The following is a 23,145-nucleotide window of genomic DNA, read 5'->3' on the forward strand; positions in this document are numbered from 1 at the left end:
CTGCCTGTCCACCTGGCTCATAAAACACTTTAAATGCAGAGTCTCAATGGGGGTAGATCCTGGACCAGCACTAGCAAGGACTGAGCTGGGCTGCTGGCCAGCCTGCTAAAAAATTTACTGGCAAGGGGAAAAGGGGAATGCGTGTAGTCTATAACAGTAACCCATAAGTTTTTGCTTATCAGTTAATCAACTACACTATTACGTCCCTACCATGAATGCTTAAACTGTCTGCTTCTCTAACAAAAACCGCTCCCTAGTGATATAAACCTTTCCTTTGTTTCTATCATTTTCACATCCTGACTGTTTCTTTAAATCTAAATTTGTAGGGAAAGAGACTGGATGATACGGTTGATTCATAATTCTTATGAAATCTTTATAATAAAATAGGAGGAATGTTACTGTCTGTTACTCTGAAGCCTGATAAGTCTGCAGAATCACTGAAGTGAGGGAAATGCCTATAAACATGACTTGAAAGCTTGTTTTATTGAGATTATCAGATTGAATCACTAGGCTTTGCAGTATGTTGCTGTTCAGTTCCAAAGGGTTTTTTTGTGCACTTTGACTTCATGCTACTGGAAGGTATGCATATACTATGCCAGGACAAGACTCCTAGATCCAGCCTTATTGAATTGGCCTCGGTAGCACGGATCTTCCACAAGCAATGTAACACTTCCTTCTATGTATGTATAATACACCCTGCCATAGTGAAACTTACTCTTCATTGATCTGATAAAGTGAGCTGTAGCCCACAAAAGCACATAGGACCCCTTATTGTTTTTTGCTAAAATAGATGAGCACCGCTACCTTTCTGAAACTAGATAGTTGTTTGAGTTACCTCAGATATCAACAACCATAGTCTATGCTAGTAATTTCATTGGTTGTATGAGGGAGGGGGAATTACTTGGTCCAGCTGCTACCTTCACAGAAGAACACATCTCCTATCACAACTTCCTTGCAGGCACTTATCAAAACAGCACTTGTAGCTTTAAATACATGTACCTCAACACATGTCCCTCATTTGTCATCCATGCAAGTCAATATAAATCTTTTAGGACTGTCACTGTCATGCTGAAGCTTAGAACATCTGAGGTCTGGCCTACCCTGGGAACTTACATTAGCATTGCTTATGTGTTTTAGGAGCATGAAAAATCCATATTCTGAGGGGCAGAGCTAAGCTTTCCTAACCTTTGGGCTAGACAGTGCTGGGTCAGCAGACGAATTCTTCCATTGGATTCCAAAGTTCTGTTCTGGTAGGAGTTCTGAGATTAGACAAAGTGAGAGTAATAGTTATGTAGATTAACAGGGGCTGGTACCTTTAACTTGGGGCAGCTCAGTGAACAAATTATGGGGAACTTGAACAAACTGCTACATTGCTCACTACAACATAGTAAATGGAAACAAGCCATTTTTTGGCTGTTTTTCACAATGACTCCACATACAACAGTCTGGGCTTTCAGAGCAGAGGATTTGAGATTCAGAATACCTAGACCATCATTTCTCAAACTTTAGATGCCTGAAGACTCCTCTCTCCCTCCCCCCCACCCCCCCCAAATTTAAAATTTTTCATGGACACCCAGGCTGGCTTTTTGGTTTTTTCCCCCCCAGACCCAATCCCCTAATCCAGTGTTTCTTAACCTTATTTTTAAAAAAGTACCCCTAGTACTTACAGTTTTCTCACACACTCTTTTTTCTACCATTGCAACACATTTGTTTAAACAACTTAATCGTAGCCGGGCAGGTGATGACACTTTTGGGTATAAAAAGTACAAAAATAGTAATTCAGTTTTCTCCAAATTTCAGTTGATGTACCCCCAGACTTCTCTCAAGTATCCCCAAAGGCTACTCTTACCAGTGGTTGCGAGACACTGCCTAATCCATACCTTACTCCCAAGGCTTCATCTTCAGCATGTTTGAACAATACAGGTTTTTAAAGTTTAGGACTGTTACTAAAAGGGATGCAGTCAAGTACTGACTTTACTGAAACAAAATACAGGACTATGTAGCACTTTAAAGACTAACAAGATGGTTTATTAGATGATGAGCTTTCGTGGGCCAGACCCACTTCCTCAGATCAAATAGTGGAAGAAAATAGTCACAACCATATATACCAAAGGAAACAATGAAAACATTGTGACTATTTTCTTCCACTATTTGATCTGAGGAAGTGGGTCTGGCCCACGAAAGCTCATCATCTAATAAACCATCTTGTTAGTCTTTAAAGTGCTACATAGTCCTGTATTTTGTTTCAGCTACACCAGACTAACACGGCTACATTTCTATGACTTTACTAATTGATCCTCCAGCGTTGCTGTCTCCATCAGAGACAGGCAGCAAGGGGAGGAGGCAGGAGCTGGTGCTGGGGGAAGCTGGCTTAAAAGCTGGTCGTCTTTCCCCTCCCCGCAGCACCATCTCAAGAGTGGGAGGGGGCAGGAGGGAGAGAGGTATGGCAGGGGACCTGGTGCTGCTCCTCTGTGGTTTTTTTTTTTTTTTTTTTAATGGATTCAGAGCCTGGCTGTGGCTCTGCAGTTTCCCTCTTTATGGGCGAATTGAGTAGTTGATTAGTTGATAGAATTTCATTCAAATTGCAGGTAATCACCTAATCAACATCCTTAGTTAATAAAATGTTTATACAATGGAATTGACAGCCTGGCTACAGGGATGCACAACTAGCAGGAAGAAATGTGGTTAACAAAATATCTGAAAAATCATATAATCTAGGATTGAGTGGTAGTCTGTAACAGGAAAAACTTAAACAAGAAATAGTCTTTAAAATGTTACCATCTACATATTTTGTTAGTCTTTAAAGTGCTACCAGACTATTTGTTGTGTTTTAAGTTTTTAATCTAGGATGTTCTGATTCTCAAAGAAGAGTAATTAACGTAAAGTTGTTACATTCTTTTCATGTTGCCATAATTTTAGATGTCCATAAACTTGGTTTTGTTTATAAATATTTAGCAGAGAGTCATGTTTGTGGAGATATTTATACCATGTCTCAACACTTGTATATTAGCAAGTACAGGCCTTCCAGATGGATAGCTGCCCTGGGAATCGATGATACAAAGAGAGGCAGCAGAGTAGTGGGGGCAGGCGGGAGACCATACTTGTGGGAAGCTGCCTGCTCTCTACACTGCTGCCTCTTTATCTGGGAGGGAGGCAGGATCTGGTGCACCTGCCTGCTGTCCCTCTCCCCATGTAACTGCTAAATTTTCAAATGGTTAGATGTTTACATAAAAAAGTTAGTTATGAATTAGGGATGTTAACTATTCAAAGCATGGTTTAAAAGTGAATATTGGGAAAACTCAGTATTTTCTCCTTCTACCCATTTTCTTGTCCAGTCTGAGATCTCCCTACTGCACCTTGGGATCCCAGAGCCAGTTTCTCGCCTCTCTATCAAGTCCTGGTTTCACCAGACTCCTTGTCCCAATCTATTTTTTTCCCTTTTCTAGTCTGGTGCTTTTTGTGTTTATTAAAAGATGGGATCCAAGATAAAACAGCATGGCACAGAGCAACATCATCAAACTCTACTGTAAACAAGGACACCAAATCAAATGCTCACCTTGAAAATGTAAAAAATAAGAAATATGAACACAGGCAATACCCAGTTCTCAGCCCCAATACAGAGTCCAAGGTCTCTCAGCTGCCCACATCCTCTCCCCACCAGAGGACAGAACCAGATGGCCCTAAGATCAGTCTTGATTCCAGAGCCCAGCCCAGCCCACTCCTGCTTCCACTCAGCTGGAGACCCACCATTTTTTTTTAACCATGGCCTGCTGCTTAACTGTCTCAGAAATTTGGTTAGCCACTATAATGGGGAACTGGTGTTGCTGCTGGAAATGCTCATGACAGCAGTTATACGGCACAGTGTGTCCTGTGAGACTCGTATACCAGAAGGTGGCCCCTGCTGAAACCATCCTTGCTGCAGCTGGTACCAATGATTCTTTGTGGCTGGCCCATATTTCTTCTGGGCTACCTGTAAATAATCTTGTCCTACCAACTGCAATGGTATAGCCAGAAGCCCTCATACCTGCCAAGTAAAGAAACAATCCACCAGAAAGTGGTCCATAGTCTCAAGCTTTGCTGGGGCCCAACACCATGCCTGTGGGCAACCCGTGCTCTGTAAATGCTGGTCATGCACATTTGCATGGACATACAGTTTCCTGTAGAAGATGTGCCATTGCATGTCTCAGTGCCGATTTCTCCTCCATACCACATTGCTGCGGGGGGGGGGGGGGGGAAGGGTGGCAATCACTGAAAGCACAGGAGAGAGGCTTTCTACTCTCATCTAGGATCATCAATTACAGGGAAAGTCCAGCTTGTCCGTGTAGTCCTGGGATGAAGCGTTCTCCAACTGCTGTGGGATATGTATAAAAGTCTGGTCAGTACTAATAACTAAGAGGTTTGAATATGCTCAGAAAAGACTGAATTTTGAATGATCTCTAATGAAAATGTTAGCCCCTGCTAAGCGCATGCAACTGAAGTTTCTTAAAGATTTATCATTTGGCCAAACTTGTGGGGTTTTAGGTTTATTTTCCTCATGGTCACAGCAGAAGACAGATCCCTCGCATGCAAGCACTGTCTGCCAAATTTTTATGTTCTTAGAGTAGACTGGGGTGGCCAGCCCATTCTGGGCAAAGAGCCAAGATATCAGTGGATCCAGCAGGAAGAGCCGGGGCAAAGTTTCGGGGGGGGGGGGGGGGGGGAGGAAGCTGTGCCCCTTTAAGAAAACGCATCTAGAGGCTTTTTGGCCACATCAGGCTCTTGCCGGCTGGCACCATCTTTAATTCTTCATTAATAGTTGTGCCGGATGGCTCCCCAGCACAGGGAGCTGGGAGGAGAGGGCTGTTTTTGGGTGCACAGGGGCAGCTTTATGAACCACAGAGAGGAGGGAGCTTCATGAGCTGCACCCGGGGGCGGGGGTAAAGCCACATGCGGCTCCTGAGTCGCGGGTTTGCCATGGCTGGTGTAGACCATGGGTTGAGAGCACTAGCACACTATAGCGGTGCGTCTACACAGTACCCTAAACTCAAAATAAGATCCGCAATTTATGCTACACCAAGTCCATATCTTATTTCAATTTAATTTCAAAATAGCATATTTCAAAATCTGGCACATCTACACTATGCCAGATTTCAAAATAACATGCTCTTTTGAGACATCTCTTAACTCTCGTGGAACGAGGGTTTCAAGGATGCCAAAATAGCATGTCCGCTATTTCAAGACCTATGTTGAAATATCCGTGGTCAAAAGACACAGGGTAGCTATTTCCAGTATCTTTAATGAATGGAGATGCCCATCTCCTAGAACTGGAAGGGACCTTGAAAGGTCATGGAGTCCAGTCCCCTGCCTTCACAGCAGGACCAAATACCATCCTTCTTCAAGGATTGAGCTCGCAACCCTGGGTTTAGTAGGCCAATGCTCAAACCATTGAGCTATCCCTTCCACTAGGGATGTGATAGTGTAAACATGAAAAGGGTTAACCAATGAGCATGGGTTCATCAGTTAACCTTCAGTTACACACAGGCCTCCCTCCTGCCATAGGGTATGTCTACACTACCACCCTAGTTCGAACTAGGGTGGTAATTTAGGCAACTGGAGTTGCAAATGATTTGAATTTCCCGGGCTTCATTTGCATATAGCCGGGCGCCGCCATTTTTAAATGTCCGGTAGTGCGGACTCCGTGCTGCGTGTAGCCGCGTGGCACGGAGTCTGCACTAGCGGACATTTAAAAATGGCGGCGCCCAGCTATATGCAAATGAAGCCCGGGAAATTCAAACCCCGGGCTTCATTTGCAACTCCGGTTGCCTACATTACCACCCTAGTTCGAACTAGGGTGGTAGTGTAGACATACCCATACTGCTGCCTCTGTATCAGAAGTAGCAGTACGGAGCAGGCGGGAGCAGACTAAGCTGGGTTTCCATGGGCACTGGCTCCCACTGAACCGCCTGCCCCCCTCCCTTTCTGCTGCTTCTGATACGGGGTGATGCGGGGAAAGGCAGCTCTGCTGGAGCTGGTGGAGAGCTGGCTTAAAAGCTTGGGGGGGAGGGAGTGCAAGCACTGGCTCCTGCCTGCCCCTCCCCCCATAAATGTATAACTGCTGAAAATTTCAGTGGTTACACGTTTACCTTGATAAACACTTTAACATCCCTAGATTGCACTCCATCTTTCTGCTATGGAATCTCTGCCTCTCTCTCTGCAGTCTAAATTTTAGCATTGATCAAAAGATTGGAACTTGGTTTTGTAACCATAATGTCCTAGGGAGTAAGTATGATGGGGGAAATTGGTGTGTGTGTTTCCCAGAAGATTCATAAATTTTAATTTGAGACACTAGGAGGTGGGGAGTGATCTTTGTTCCCACTCCTGTTTACAACTCTTTTTGGTATAAAATAAGAATATAAATGTGCTGAAGTTTTCTTCTTCTTTGCAGATACCAGCTACTAACCATGTCTACAGAGTTCCAGGATGTTCACCTCGCAGAGGTGAAACCTCTAGTAGAGAAAGATGAGGTAATTTTAGTTAAACAGTTAAAATCTTGTAATCTGGGACTAGTGTTGAACTGCATTTTTCTTAATATGAATTGTTAAATTCTTACTCTGCTTGTTCATAAAAAGGAAAATGTTGGGTATATAGAAACACTGGTGGCCTCATCTTGCGGTCTCTAAAAAATAATCAGAGGTGGATTGGGCCTTGTTGAATAGTACTGTTTTGATTTAATGTTAGTCTTGTTGGAATTTTTTTTAACTTCTCTTCTCCACGTCAGCAAAGTTTAATGGCCATCCTACTTGTGACTAGCACAAACACTGTGCTCATGGATTGGGATCCACATTCCGTTAAATATTCTAGACCACCTGTCTGCTTGGATAGAAAGCATCTGTATTCTTAGAACATCTCATCCAAATGTTCTGTGCATGAAGCAGCTCCAAAGTCTTGAAGACTGTAGGCCAGTGGTCCCCAAACTTTTTATGCCCTTGATCATTTTTTGCAATTTAAGGGAAACGCAAGGTGTGTCCTGCCTCACTCACTCCATCTCCCCCTCTGTCACTCATTCTCCTCCCCCCTTTCACTTGCTGGGTTCAGGCAGAGGTTTGGGGGTCTGGAGAAAGATTGGGGTGTAGGAGAAGGTATGAATGCTGGCTCTGGAAGGGGTGGGGTCAGGGCTGGGGCATGGGGTACTGGCTCTGGATGGGGGTTGGGGCTGGGCTAGGATTTTGAGGTGCTAGTTCTGGGTGGGGGCTGCAGGTTGCAGTGTGGGCTCCTTCAGAGAGGAACTTACCACAGGCATCACCTGGCTGGCAACACAGCAGGGCTGAAGCAGGCTCCCTGACAGTGTCCAGCCCCACACTAGAGCCCTGTGCAGATACAAATATCTTTCTGCAGATAGATACTAGTATTTTCTGATTCGCAGGGCTTTGCTCCCAGGAGACGCTGTGATTCATGGAAAGAAACTCAGTGCCACCACATAGTCAGTGACCCGCACAGAAGCTCCTCCCGGCTGTACTGCCCCCAGTGGGGCTGTAAAACTCTAAACAGGAGACACACCTCGTGGCAGGTCTGGAAGCAGTGCATGGCCAAAAGGAGCTTCCAGCTCAGGACACTGGATTCTGAGGGTGGTAGCATTATATTCTTCTCCTTTGCTGCAGCATCTCTTGGAAACAGAGCGCAGAGATCAATGGAGATATCTGTCCACAGATAAACATTTGTATCTGTGTAAGGTTCTGTGCAGCTCCCAGAAGGGGCCAACAAGCCCCTTTGCCCTGAAGGTCAGGGGTGAGCCATATATGGCTCCATGTGCTGCCCCTCTAGCTGGCACTGCCCCCATCAGCGCCCATTTGTTATAGTTTCCTGTTCCAGCCAATAAGAACTGCAGGGAGTGGCACTTGCAGGCAAGAGCAGCACACTCCTACCTCTCCCTGTTCCTCCCACGGGTCCATGCTGACCACTCGTGGGAACTGGCCAGCAGCATGGGGCTGGGACAGGCAGGAAGCCTCTTAAGTGCTGATCACAGTCAGACAGGAGACTCCCCAGTATCATCCTGTTAATAGGGATTGACCCCTGCCATAGGCCAAATTGTTCTGTTTAGTCTGTCATTCTAGGCAAAAAATTGTTTTCTCTCTTTCTTGGAGTTAAAAGTTGCTGTGATGGAACTGAATTCTTAACATGGATCCTTTCATAGATAACATCAGTCTCTCAGATTTGCCCCCTTAATTAGTTTTAACATGTTGCTGTAATTCCTGGCAATAGTAAATCTTGCACATTTATCTTTTGTTAGAACTCTTAATTCCTATATCTTGTAACTTCCTCTTTCATCCACTCACCTACATTCAACTTAGTTTCAAAACTTTGAAAATGCATTTACAATTTTGTTTCATTTGTATTAATTTTCTTTTCTTTTATCGTCAAGGATGTTCACATAAAAACGTTTTGCTGGTTCCTATTACCCAGATTCCAAACAATCTCTTGAGAAACAAGAGCTTCTTTTCATGCAAATATACTTAGAATTTAAAATGAGAGCAGGACAAGCATTGAGTTGAAGTCTTCACCTATTAAGTTTCTACATGTACAAGGTGTTGCATCTCTAACAAAAAACTGCAGAACTCTCTGTTATAGGCAGATGAAAAATTGGTCTCTGAAAGAATAGGAATAGATATATGCTTTGACCCAAGATGCTACCTTAGTTTAAACACACAAGCAGTCTTATAAGTAGCGTACGATCTTTGTGGATGCAAGCATTATCTTTACTTACCTGCTTTCCATCTGTAGAGCACCACAAATCACTGTCGTGAATAAACTAAATAGTTACCTATACTTTCTTCCCTTAAAATTTCCAGAGTTTTCTATGGTGTGTTAATATGTATAACATTAAATTCCTGGTTATAGGAAATGGGTTCTGTTATGAGATGGGAGGATTTTTTTACAGGCACTTTTGAGAAGTTTCTGAAACCTTTTTCTGCAACACTGATATTTTTTGGTGTAACAAGATATTTCATTACAAGATGTTACCTAGCTAACTGGGGCATCATTGGGGCGGGCGGGCAGCACACTAGTCTTAATGTGAGCTACCAAATGTCAAGCTAGGGAAGGGCAAAGGCAGGCCAGCAGCCTGTGGAGCTAGAATCCCTGGGCATCCAGGGGAATTAGCTCGGGAGGGAGCAGGGGAGATAGGAGAGAAAGCAGAACAACATGGCCCCAGTTCATTCTGCTCTCCTTGCTGTGATGCTTGGGAGAGAAGCAGGACCCTCCTGCACTCACCAGAGGGAAGCAGAGCGATGTGGCTGGAGAAAGAGAGGTTTGGCCCTGAGTGTTGGGCAGCCTTTTTGATGGTTTGTTTGGTGTTACTGGCTAACCATAGGGTGAACATCAGGGTTAAACATACTAAGGAAGTTAATGTGTATACTGTCATTCCCCCGCTGCTTCTGTATTAGAGGCAGCACTGCGAGGGGGCAGGTGGGAGCCGGTGCTTGAGGGGGAGCTGGCTTAAAAGCTCTCTGCATGTTCTGGCTCCCACAGAGCTGCCTGATCTCTGCACTGCTGCCTCTGTATCAGAGGCAGCAGCTAAGGGAGGCAGGCAAGAGCTGGTGCTCTCAGGGAACCAACTTAAAAGCTGGATCCATGAGCACCAGCTCCTGCCTGCCCCCCACGTGTAAACATGTAACCACTGAACATTTCAGGTTTACAAAAATAAATGTATTTTAACATCCCTAAGCTTACTAATACTTTATGCTAAGGGTTGTATTTCTCCTGCCTTAAAACAAGTAGTTCAGTGGAAATTCACATAAATGAGTAACACCTGCATGACTGAGTGGTGGATATTGGTGCATGTTCATACATCTAGGGATTATCTATTATAGAAAGAGTAGCTGCTAGAAGAGGAAATGAGTTAAGATTCCTGGGATTCTTGTCTTAGCCTATTTCTACACTAGTGCAGAAAGTGGACCGAAGGTACATCACTCCAGCTACATTAGAAATGTAGTTGGAGTCTACATATCTTAAATCAGTTAGCGGGGTGGGTGGAGGACAAACGTCATCTTAGCAAACTCTTCTCTTTTATGTGTAGAGTGCAGGGGTTGACTGCAGAGAGAGATTGGTGGTTAGTTTGGTGGTTCTTCCCTAGACCTGCTAAATCAGCTGTCTTGTGAATTGATCTAAGAACATTGATCCCTATTGTAATATAGATGAGCCCTCTGTTCTGACCTAATGATTAACCTAAATTAATATATTCGCTTCTCTGTGCTTTATTGTACAGTCTATAAATTAACCAAATATTTACTTGTTTCATCCATTGAAGCATAACTACTAGTGTATGTAAAATATTTGGGGCTAAATTCTTCACTTGCTGAGTAAAACTTCCAGTGAAAGTAATTAAAATCTTGCTACTTTGGCATGGGGATTCTATAGAATATGGGTTCTTTACATAAGTGTGTATTTAAATGGGATTAATTTTACAGCTGCATTACATTTCTGCATTAATATGTTCAATATTTTCACAGGCTATCACTCGCCTTCTTCCGGATTTTGATGTTCAGGCAAGTACAATTTTTTTCCACTACCTCTTGATAAATCAAATATTATCTGATGTGAAGTATGACTTTCAATAAAAGGCAGTGAAATTACAAAGCATGAAGCCATAGTACCAGAACTTACTTCAGCTGTAAAAAGGACTATCAAGCCTTTAGAAACTGATTCTGAGGAAGTATCCAAAAAAATTGTAAATGGTTTTATTCTGTTAAACTGGATGAGACTGGCATAGGGATGTAAAGGACTAGTTGACTATCCGATAAGCAAGTGCTTATCAAATAGTTGACAGGGTAGTCAACTAGTCGCTTCCCTGCTCCCCACCCTCCCCCTTGCTGCCTTTATCAGATAAAGGCAGCAAGCGGGGAGGAGACAAAGGGGATACTTAAAAGCAGCAGCGCCACACAGAGCCTGGGGTCAGCTGCTCCGTGCAGCATTGCTGCTTTGAATGCCATGGGGAGCCCAGCGTCAGGCTCCTCACAGTATTTCAAAGCGGCAGCGTGATGTGGAGCCCAGGATCAGCTAGGGATTCCTTTGCAGACCCTGGGCTCCATGCTGCGCTGCCGCTTTGAAAAGCTGTGCGGAGTCTGGGGTCAGCTGGGGGATCCCCAGCTGGCCGCCAGGCTCCATGCTGTGCCTCCTCTTTGAAATGCACAAGACCCTCTGCTGGGGACTCTCTTGTATATTTGAAAGCTGGCATGCCACGTGGAGTCCGGGGCCAGCAGGGAGTCCCACTGGGGCTCTTGTGCATTTCAAGGCGGAAATGCCCACGTGGCATTAATTGCTACTTAACATCCCTAGACTAGCAGCCTGGATGAAGGTGAAATCAGTTGTACTAAGTATTTTCCTAATTTCAGTGAAGTATGTCCACTTCCTTTAGGCGGGTGTATCTTGCATGTCTTGGGTTATATACATGGGTGGCAGGTATAAGAGACCGAGGTGGGCAGTGCCTTTCCAAACTGCCAGCTCAGCCCCTCACATTCCACCCCCAGCCTTCACCCCTGTTCAATGAGTCTCCCCCAGGGCTGGGAATGGTACCACCCTCTCCCAGTATGCCAGATGGAGCTGGGTAAGGCTGGGGCAGTGCACATGACCTCTTCTCTCCTTCAAACGGCACCCGTGCTCAGTTTGGAGCTGTGTGACACCCACTGGAGGATGAGGGGGACCCTTATCTCCCACAGAACCCTGGGTGGAAGGAGTGGGGACTTGTGCAGAAGGAGTGGGACTGGGGCTTGCCTCCCCCATCCCTAGGTTCGCTCACCGCCCATGGATGTATAGTCTTAGAAGGGATGTAAGCAACTAGTTGACTAGTCAACTACCTGGTTAGCATATGTTTATTAGGTCGTTGACTAGTGACTTGACTAGTTGCTCTCCCCTCCTGCCCCCACCTAGCTATTTCTGAGAGGTAGCAGAGGAGAAGGGAGCAGGAGCCGGTGCTAGGGAGAGTTGGCTTAAAAGCTTGCTCCCCCAAGCACTGTCTCCACGAGAGAGGACAGGGGAAGTAGAGACACAGCAGAGAAATGGCGTAAGCAGACACTGAAGCAGTTCCCACTCATACTGGTCCAAGTGCTGTGCCTCTCCCTTTGAAATGTAGGAAGACACCCATGAGGCTCTTGCTATATCTCAAAGGGAGAGGCGGTGTGGGGACTTAAGCAGTCCCTGCTCACCCCTAGTTCCCTGCACTGCCTCTCCCATTTCTAACAGAGGCAGAACCCCAGGCAAGTCCCCACTGCTGTTCTGCTTTTTAAATGTAGTAAGAGCTATGGGCAGCTCTAACTGCAGGGATGGGCAACCCCTGGATTGCGAGCCGCATGCGGCTCTTCAAAGAAAAAATTGCAGCACTTGTGGCTCTGAAAGGGGTAACGTGTTTCTGTCTGATAGAGACAGAGCTGGAGTTGCTTCAAAATGGGCTGCCTTAAAAAGGCAATGCCTGCTCTGCTCTTAAAAGGGCGGCGGCCAGGCCCTCTTGTTTTTTCTCAACAACTTTTTTTCCCTCGGCTCTGTGCTTTATCCACGACTATATTGGCTCTTAGTCTGTAACCGGATGGCCACCCCATCTTACTGTATTTAAAAGGCAGAAGCACAGCAGGCATAGTGAGCACCCCACCCTACCTCTTATCTAATGAAGTAGCTGCTGGAAATTCCATTGACTACTTGATTAGTTAGTTGATTAATTGAAATGTAACATCTCTACTCTCTAGTGTCTAAGAGATTCTTGGAGAATGTTGAGTAGTGGAAAGCAATATGTAATGCTAAAAACTATAAGTGAGGAGCAAAGTTCATAGTTTGCAGTTATAAACTTGTTGTGGATTGCCAAGTTCACTACGTAAAGCCCTTCCCTCTAACCACGTTTGTCTTTGAAGGCCTGAAAATGATCATGATTCTAAGGAATGGTAGAAGGAAGAACAGCAAAGTAAAGACAATGGATTTCAAGAAGGCACATTTTAGCAAATTCAGGGAGCTGGTAGGTAAGGTTCCATGGGGAAGCAAGATGAAAAGGAAAAACAATTGAAGACAGTTTGAAAAACTGCCAAGGGAAATCATTAAGGGCCCAAGTACATTATTCCACTGTGTAGGAAAGAGAGTATGGCAAGAGACTAGCCTGGCTTAATCACAAGATCTTAAATGATCTAAAAATCAAAGGAGTCCTATGGAAAGAGGAAACTAGGTCAAAGAATGTATATAAACAAAAGTATGTAGGGACAAAATTAGAAGCATGCAGGTGCAAAAGGGCTTAGTCAAGCTAGAGACATAAGGAGTAACAAGAAAACATTCTACAGGTATGTAAGTAATGAGAGGAAGACCAAGGACAGGGTACCCATTACTCTATTCCCCCTCTTCATTGAATAACAGAAAATGTGGAAATGACAGAAGTGCTTAATGACTTTTGTTTCTGTTTTCACCAAGAAGGTGGGTGATTGGAAGCCTAGCATAGTGAATGCTGGAGAAAAGGAGGTAGGTTCAGAAGTTAAAATAGGAAAAGAACAAGTTAAAAATTACTTAGAAAAGTTAGATTTCTTCAAGTCACCAGAGCCTGATGAAATGCTCCAGAATAGTTAAGGAGCAGATTGAAGAAATATCTGAGCCACTAGCTATCCTCTTTGAAAAGTCATGGAAGATGGGAGTGATTCCACAAGACTGGAAGGGAGCAAATATAATACCCATCTATAAAATGAAAAATAAGGAGAATGCAGAAAACTATAGACCAGTGAGTTTACTTTCTGTGCCAGGAAAGATAATGGAGCAAATAATAAAAGCACCCCTTTGCAAACATCTGGAAGATAATAAGGTGATAAGTAACTGTCAACATGGATTTGTAAAGAATAAATGTCAAACCAATCTGATAGCTTTTTTTGATTGGATAACAAGTCTTGTGGATAAGAGGGAAGCAGTAGATTGGATATACCTAGTAAAACATTTGCTAGAGTTTCACATGATGTTCTTATAAACTATGCAAAGATAATCAGATAGGGCTACTTATAAGGCTGTTGCATAACAGGGGCAGGTGGCTCCATGTGAACTTGTACATGCAGGGAGCCAGCTTTCATCCTCCTGTTGCACTGCTCTGACATAGGCAGTAGGGGAAAGTGGAGGGGAGCAGGTAGGAGCCGGTGCTCACCAGGAGCTGGCTTAAAAGCTGGCTACCTGAGAGCACTGGCTCCTGCCAGTCTTCCTTCCTCTCCCCCTCCCTCACGTAAACATGTAACTGCTGAAAAAAATCAGTGGTTCCACGTTTACCTAAAAACATGTTTGCTAATATCCCTAAATATGACTAGCAATGACCTTTTGTGTTCTGTCGCTTCTGACTGACTTCAGATTTGCTTGGTTTATAAATTGAAGTAGACTCTTAACTGCAAGAATCATATTTATTGTAGCTTACAAGCCACAAGTCCAGACCAATGGGCTTGGGTCCAAAAATGTCATTTAGCCAACAATAACTTTGTCAAATCTGGCTTTGTGATTTTTCTTTCTTTTTGCTTTGCCCTAAGACACCTGCCATATTGAGTAGCATGTTGAATTGCTAGTGATAAAACTGGCAGCATGTGCTATTTTTTACTTAAAATTATACATTTAAATTAGTGGCCTGACTTTTGTTTCCCAAGAGATGCTAAGTTTCCCAAAGTCAAATGCTAATGAGAGTTAAACTGATCAGTACCTCTGGTGTGAAATACATAGACTGAATTTTTTTCTCCCCAGAACTATGGATTTGGGTGCCTATCTTAAATCATAAGATTAGGAGTATTCAAAATTGTATGGGGCTATCTAAAATATTTCTTAGTGACTTACTATTTCCAGTTGATGGAAACTTCTATGGACTAGGGATATGAATATGTACCCGGGTACATGGTTAACCAATGAACCTGGGCTCATCTGTTAACAGTCATGGTAACATTCAGCCCCTCTGCTGCCCCTGTATCAGAGTCAACTTTTAAGCTAGATCTCCAGAGAGCTGCCTCTATTAGAGGCAGCTGCCGGGGGTGGAGGGAGGGAGATGAGCGTATCAGAGGCAACAAGGGAAGGAGAAGAGGTGGGAGCTGATGCCCTGTCTGTCAGCTCCCGCAGAGCTACCTGCCCCCTATGCTGCTGCCTCCTTATCAGAGGCATAGTGTGTGTATTTGGGGCAGGGAGTAGGCAGGAGCTAGTGCTCATGATGGCTTAAAGCTGGTTCCCCAAGAGCACTGGCTCCCCACCTCCCTCCCTGGCATGTAAACTTGTAACTGCTAAAATCTGAAGTGGTTACGCGTTTACATAAAAACATGATAGTTAACATCCGTGTGCCAAAACTGATGCAGAATAGAACAGACTTTTTAGTTTTATCTCAATAAATTAGGACCTAACAATCCTTATGTACTTAGACATTTGTCATAATTTCCCAAATAATTGAAAGCAACTGTTTCTGCTGCACTATGCTCTCTTGGCAGCAGAGATGTGTTACAATTGTTTCTTAAAACTCCATGGCTGTTGGCCATTATTGTTCACTGGTAAAGTGATGGTTGCCTCAGGCCCCTCTAATCTGCTTACAAAGAGCACCATGTCATAAATTGACAAGGGCCTGCCTTTTTTCAGTATTTGTATCTACCCCATAGCTATGTTGTCCCAAATGGATTCGTGAAGGGAGATAGTTCACATCCTGATTAGCAAATGTGTTATATTATTTTGCCAAGATACACAGAAACACTATCTCTAGCCAGAACTAGAGTGCCTGCAGCAAAGTACCAATATGTCATCTAGATGGTATTAATAGCATGTGTTCTAAATGGTCTTACTCTGAGATGATCAACTACAATTGCTATGGAAGACTCTGGTGCTCCACATCACTGAAATCCATATTAGGTGCATGGAGTTGAACACACATCCTGTCAATTGAAATTTGGACCCTATTTTTAAACTTTGAACAAGCTTTTACACAACTAAACATAAATAAAGATGGTCACCACAATTTAAAAAAAAAAAATCAGTGAAAACTGTTTAATCACCATCACCCTGCAATTAGAGAACCAAACAATGAGTACTACATTAGAAGTAAAAGTACTTCAAAAAATCAATAGAGAAATAGAATGAAAATTTAAAGTCACATTTACAAACTATGCTCTATTTAATTTCAGTCATCCAAGAGAATACAGTTTACATATGTTTAAGCCTCTTTTCTTAGCTTAAAAAATAAAAGCTGGAAAGCTGCTTCCCTAGAACTACTTGAAGGAGAGAAACATAGTGTGCATGGTGAGGGAATGGAACATTTTAAATACATCAGAATAAAAGCTCTTGAAAAGAATAGCGGATTAAGTATAAGCATATAAGCTTTCAAATAGTGTTGATATAGCACTATTTTGAGTTAAAGCACCAAATATATGGTTTTAAACAAATGATTTTATTTTTAGTACCTACAGTTGTCCTGAATGCATATTCCATAGCTTAAATAATAAACAAAGGTCTGCCTATTAAACATTCAGCTTAGCCCCCTCCCCCCTTCTTTAGTAGTTTTAGAGAAGAGGAAATGTACTTCTCTGCATGCTATCAATGTACAAATTTGCTTTCATTCCTCTAACTTTGACTAGACAGAGAATGTCAGTTGAAAAAAAATGTCTATTTTAAAATGCTTTAATTTTTTCAAACTAAGATGTCTTTTCTCATTGAATTTATATAGAACATTCTCCTGTAACTTTCTGATTTATTTATTTTTTTATTGGACATTGAGTAGTGATGTGCCTTTTTTAAAGCAAGAGATGTAAGGACAGATGGCATGTTTGTCTTTATCCTTCTATCGGATTAGTATACCTTGGATTTTTTTTTTCCAAGACAGAGTTTTAATACAGATCGGTCAGTAAAGAGCCTCTTAATATAACGTTGACGTTGATTGGGATGTGCTGCCATCTGTTTTTGGTGCTCTGTAGTTTAAAACACTCCATCCTCCACATCATACAGACAGGTCTCTGGATCTGTAATGGGATCAGTGGAGATGTGAAATAGTTAGCTTTACATAATTAAGGAAACTGGTTTGATTTGGCCAGGGATATGAGAATTTCTGGAACTCTCGATTAAACTCTTGTTGGGAAAGTAGCCTTAAACCACTTAAAATCCATGTCTTCTCTTAATAAGACTGAAGAATCACACCGTTTGTTAAAGAAGCAGTCTTATTCACATCAGCTGTTAGAACCTTTTGTTTCTGTATCCTAAATGTGATTTAACCAGAAATAATTTGATACTGGCGGTTGAAGTTAAGACACATGCTAGATTGGATGAACAGGAAGAGTGAAGGGTCAGTGGGTTGTACGGGTTAAATTTCAGTGCCTTTGTATAACTTAAGTCTAAAGATCTTTCTATCAAATAGATGAAATGAGAAAAAATATTTAAGTTCTAAATGTAGATGCTTATGAAGGGAGGCTAGTGATTGCCACTGGAGAGAATATTTACAGCAGCCACCAAGTAGTAAGTATCTCATACCCTACAACCATTTTCTATTTTAGAGAGAGAATGGATATGTGAGCTTATCATGGTCTACAATATTCTAAATAGCATACCTCCTTACTGGTATTCACATGTGCTAAGTCCATAAATGTTATAGTTTGTGGCTTATTTTCTATACAGTCATATGCATGTGTGTAACACTAAAAAGGATTGGTTACACAGGAAGAGAAAAGCCTAGAATATTTTATGTAGTTCGTGTATATGTAATTTATTTTTAGTGTGACAACTGCTTAATTTCCAGTAAATTACAAGTCTGACAGATGTTGATAGAATTCAGGCTTGAAGTACAAAAACTAATTAATTGTGTCATGGTATAACGAAGTAGCCCTTATTCCCATTGGAAGAAAAAGTGCTATTTTAAAGCCTTTACATGCCTTCCAATTTTTAGTAGAAGCTTCTTCAAACTCTACTTTTCAGAAAAAAATATGGGTATGGCTCCCATGTCACCCCACTGTAGAATTAGATACTTTGAGATAAAAGCTTTTGAACTTTCTTATCTGAAGTAGTTTGGTTTGGAGTTCTACTACCAGTGTAAGTGACATTTAACAAGCATCCAAAAATTAATTTGGCTTAGCTGTATTTAAGTGGCTTTTTCTTCAACAGATATGTTTTGTATTATGTACAGTAGAGTTACATTTTCCCCATTGGTAGTTATCTAAACTGTATTGAATAGGTATTTCTTCGGGTCAGCCCGTACACAAATCCTATTTAAGATTGATGTTCTCCTGAATTAGTTCATTTTAGTGGGGTGTTTTTTTTTTTTTTTTTTAAATCTGGAGCATTATGGGAGCAGTGAGCTTACACAGAGAAATAGTAGCTTGTGTTCATGACCCAGTTTTCTAGAGTCAAACTAAAAGCTGCTACTTGTTTCTGCCTGTGAATTTTTGGATTTATATCACGCTGTTGTGTCTAAAAAATGGTGCTGGATGTGGAAGACACTGCTTACCTAATAAATAATGCAGCAAGTATTGAGAATGGAGAGGTGTACAAAGACTTTTGATACTGAATGTTAGTGTGACATTGAACATTGCTCAGATAGTGTTAGCCAAGCTCACTTGGTGGTGTTTGTGGTCTGGTCTGGGCATTTTTGGTGCAGATTTAACCAAAAATGTGCATGAATGCAACTAAAAAGAGAAACTTAATGCCAAAATTTGTCAATTCTGCTTATAACTTTAGCTGTCAGGTGTACTGTTGAATTTAATAACAAATAACTGAGTTATGAATTAAAGGGGAAGGTTTATTTTTTACCTAATATTTGAGTAAAATACTGCAAAGGCATGGGTATATATTAATTTCTCTGTGTTTGTATTACATATACATCAAATACATAAGATACTCTAGGCTGTTCTCTTACTGTGACAATTCCTCTTTCATTTGAGAGAAACAAAGCTACTTCGAAAATATTCCTTTAAAAGAGTTGTGCTTTAAAGGGCATGCCTTGCATACCTGGAGGTGGTCAGGTGCCAAAACATTGAGGGCCTGTATACTATAGTACAGTGATGGGATAGCACTGCTGGGGTGCTTGTACATTTCAAAGGCGGAATGAGGAACTCCAAGTGCAGCCCAGGGCCAGTGAGAAGTCCTGCTGTCTCCAGTCTGCAGGTGGGCATGCCAGCTTTGAAATGTACAAGAGTCCCCAGCAGTGCCGGACCGAGCCATAATTATGCCCTGGGCAGCGGGCACGCAGTGCATATGCAGCCTTGCTGCAGGTGCATGGCACATGCGCGGCCCCAGGCGCATGGCGCCCCTTACCACTTTAATCCAGCGCCCTTCATAGGTTGGCGCCCCAGGCAGCTGCCCGGTTAGCTCCCCCTCCTTAATCTGACCCTGGTCCCCAGTGGGGGGAAATGTACATGGAGTCTTATAAAATCATAACTGGTGTAGAAAAAGTGAGAAGGAATAAATAGCACCACTTTAACACAAGAACTAGAGGTCACTAAATGAAATTAATAGGTAGCAGGTTAAACAAAATGAATTTATTTTTTTTTCCACACAACATGGTCAACACTTAGAACCCTTTGACAGAAGTTGTGAAGGCCACAAATATAACACGGTTTTTAAAAAAAAAAAAAAAAACCCTAGATAAATTCATGGAGGATAGGTCCATCAATGGCTATTAGCCACGATCAGCAGGGATAGTGTTCCTCGCCTTTGTTTACCAGTGGTTGGGAAGGAGTGACTATGGATAGATCACCTGATTACATGTTATGTTTATTTCCTCTGGGGCATCCAGCATTGGCCACTGTCATTGACCCAGCATGGCTATCTTATTTCATACCTCCCGTCGTGATGAAGGAGAACCACTGATCATTCTTATTGATAATAGCCCTTAATGTATGTGATGGGTTTTCGGGTCCCTTTATAACATGGGTTCCCAAGAAATTCTGGGGTGGGGGGGCATGAGGTGACCCAGCCCCTTCCATTAATCCCCCCAACTCCCCAAAGTTTTGCTGCTATTTTTGTTTTTCGGATTTGGTCAGTTCCTTTTGTTGAGGGGGGAGGAGTTTTGCTGCTGTTGGGGGGGGGGGAGAGGGAGGAGCGTGAGGGTTTCTCAAAAATCAGAAAGGGGGCATGATGCCAAAAAGTTTGGGAACCACTGCTTTATAACATTCTGGGGGGGGGGGGGGGCGGGAGGTTTAAAAAAAAAGGCATGCATAGCTTTTCAGCCTTTATAGATCAGGTTTGCTAAACCTTTCTTCTTTTTTTTTTTTTTTTTTTTCTTTCTCTTCTCTGAACTCAGTTTGTCCACATTTTTAAGTGTGGCATCCAGAATTGTACAGTTAAGCAGATCTGTAGAGCAGAGTAAGACCATTACTGCTGATGTCTTAAAGGCAAACTGAATCACGTTGCTGACTCTTAATCAATATGAAATCCATTATAGTCCTGTAGTCTTCTCAGCAGTCATCCTCCCTTAGCACTTAAATCCACAATTACAACATGGGGATAACTATTTTTTCTTAAGTCAAGTACTTTGCACTTGTTTTTAATGAATTGTATCCTGTTGATTTCACACCAATTTGTCAAGATAATTTTGACTTCTAGTCTGTCCTCAAAAGTGCTTGCAATACCATTTAGGTTTGTGTCACCAGCAGTTTTTATAATCATACATTCCATTCCATTAATCAAGTCATTAATGAAAATATTCAATAGTACCAGACCTAGGACTGACCTCTGTTGGATGTTAGTAGATGTGTCCTCGCAGTTGGGACAGTAAGCAATTGATAACTATTATTGGAGTAGTCTTACAACCAGTTGTGCACCAACCTCATAATTTCATCTAGATTCCTACTTCACATATGGGAATATTATGGTGGGACTGTCAAAAGCCTTGATTAAAATAAAAATGTCTCCACTTCCCCATCCATTATGCCAGTAATGCTGTCAAAAAAGCAAAGTAGGTTGGTTTGGCATTAGTTGTTGGCTATTCCTTAATGCTAATATTCCCTAGATGCTTATAAACTGATTGCCTAGCAGGGATGTAAGTGTCTAGTTGACTACCTGATAAGCCTAGGCTTATCGGGTAGTCGAGTCACTACTCAACTAGTTGCTCCCCCTCCCTTGCTGCCTCTGTATCAAAGGCTCCAAGCAGGGAGGGCGGAGAGCAGGAATTTGTGTTGCGGGAGCTGACTTAAAAGCCAGTTGCTCTCAGCGCCATCTCTGCGGGGGATGGGCAGGGGAGGCACAGTGGGGGAACCCGCACGAGTGGAGACCGACAGTCCCTGTTCACATGGGTCACGACTGCTGCACTTCTCCATTTGAAATGTACAAGAAGCACCTATGGCTCTTGTATATTTCAAAGGCAGAGGCACTGCATGATAGCAAGCACCCCCCCTCCCCGACTATTTGAGTAGTCGATGGAAATACATTGATTAATCAATTAGCTGATTAATCGAAATTTAACACCCCTCTTACCTAGTAACTTGTTCCAGTATCTTTCTCGGTATCAAAATTAATCTGACTGGCCTTTAATTTCTCAGGTCTTTGTTACCCTTTTTAAGAGTTCTGTGTTTGCTCTTCTCTGTCTCTATGCAAGCCTTGCTTATTCTCGGAGTTCTTGGAGATTGTTTCAGGTAGTTCCTTAAATGTCTGAAGTTTTATCAGGCTCTACCTACCTGAATGTATTTAGGTTAAGTATCTAGTGAAGTTATTTCTCTATTTTGGCTTGCATTCCTCCCAATTAATCACTTAACTGATTAAATGGGGGTAGGCAGGAGAGCTTCTCCAGCTTGTCTGGACTGGAGTGCCCCCCCTCCTCCAAGGGCTGGGGCTGCTCCAGCCATGCTGGAGCACCCTTGGCTTTGGCATGCTGGGCTGGGCACACTGTGGGCAGGGGTTGGTCCATCCCACATGGAGCGTGCTCTGCCCACGGTGGGTCCAGAAGGGCTGGAGCAGCCCTCTGCCAGAAGCAGATAGAGGACTGCTCTATCCCCTGCTGGTTAACTATAATCTGGCTTACTGTAACTGGTAAGTGTTATCTGATAAGGGTTCAGTGTTATCAGTTAAACGTTCACATCCCTAATTCCTACCCCCTTGTAGTTGATATTAACTGCATAGGTGTAGGGAGATTGAATGACTTATACTACATATTCATGATGTTTTCAAGTCCATATCAGTAGGTAAGCATTAAGTTGGTTATGCTGTAGACCATTAGTGTGAATAAAATATTTCACAAATTTCTATACTCCCACCACTTTTTTTTGGATACTTACAACATAAAGCTTATGACTTATTCTCATAAGACTTAGTTGAGAATTTAATATGCATGGTCTTAAGGGTAAAGTGTAGAAAAGAGATCAGTTGGCAAACTTCAAACTAATTTTTTTTTAATCCATGCAGATGTTGGGCATTAGGACATGGTTGAGCCACAACTTCTACAGCTACTGATATCTGCTTAATGAGAAAGATAGGCCCCTATCAGAGGCCTTCCATGTATGCAATAATTTGGCCTACAGGAGCAGCAAATTTTATGCCCCTTCCCCTTATCGTATTCAGTCTGATATTTAAAACACATCTATAGACACACGTCTGTCCCATAAAATAAAAATGACCGTGAGCTTGGTGTCTGTATCATGAGTCTTAATATTTCTGTGAGTTTCTTGAGGTTTTTCCTTTCACGTTGAATGTTTGAATTCTACTGGATGTGAATGATTCAGAAGATCTGGTGATGTTTTAGTGGAGCATTTAAATAAGTAATTGATTTTGTTTCTTATTTGCAGGAGCAAGATGTTGAGACTCTGCATGGTTCTGTCCATGTTACTATGTATGGGACTCCCAAAGGAAACAGGCCTGCCATCTTAACCTACCATGATATTGGATTGAATCGTAAGTGTGATCTTTCATGCAACATCACCCTGATGGCAAGCTGCAACAGCTAGTCACTTTGTGGTTCTTTAATTTATAGCCTTTGCAGCACATCCTCTTTGGGTGTAAAATTAGGATCCTGGTGTGGCAGCTTATCAGTAAACTGCTGCACGGAGCAGGTTGCTCCCTATTGTTCTTTGCTGCATCCCATACTTCATTGTGAGCCATTTTATGCAACAAACCAACATGGACGTATTGATGAGCCAGGGCCCAAGTTAATTCTTGAAGGTAGACATGAGCTACTTAGCTGTCAGGCTGGAAAAGGGTGATGAGGCGGAATGCAGGCAGATCTACTGCGTAGAAAGTGTT

General features: G+C 42.6%; 1 protein-coding gene across 4 annotated transcripts in view; it reads left to right on the forward strand.

Moving 5' to 3' along the window:
* Nucleotides 1–23,145, forward strand: part of NDRG1 (N-myc downstream regulated 1) — a 142,542-nt gene that overhangs the window by 92,824 nt on the left and 26,573 nt on the right. For 2 of the 4 annotated variants that reach the window (XM_075920094.2, XM_075920093.2), the window contains exons 2-5: nucleotides 6,425–6,503; nucleotides 10,485–10,520; nucleotides 13,420–13,464; nucleotides 22,692–22,797. In XM_075920094.2, the coding sequence (XP_075776209.1) occupies nucleotides 6,441–6,503; nucleotides 10,485–10,520; nucleotides 13,420–13,464; nucleotides 22,692–22,797 (250 nt within the window). In that variant the 5' untranslated portion in view covers nucleotides 6,425–6,440. The remainder of the gene's footprint in view (nucleotides 1–6,424; nucleotides 6,504–10,484; nucleotides 10,521–13,419; nucleotides 13,465–22,691; nucleotides 22,798–23,145) is intronic. The other 2 variants (XM_075920097.2, XM_075920096.2) reach the window with 1 other exon arrangement.

This window comes from Pelodiscus sinensis, chromosome 2 (genome assembly GCF_052426305.1).
Source record: "Pelodiscus sinensis isolate ZL-2025 chromosome 2, ASM5242630v1, whole genome shotgun sequence".
Taxonomy (NCBI): Eukaryota; Metazoa; Chordata; order Testudines; family Trionychidae; genus Pelodiscus; species Pelodiscus sinensis.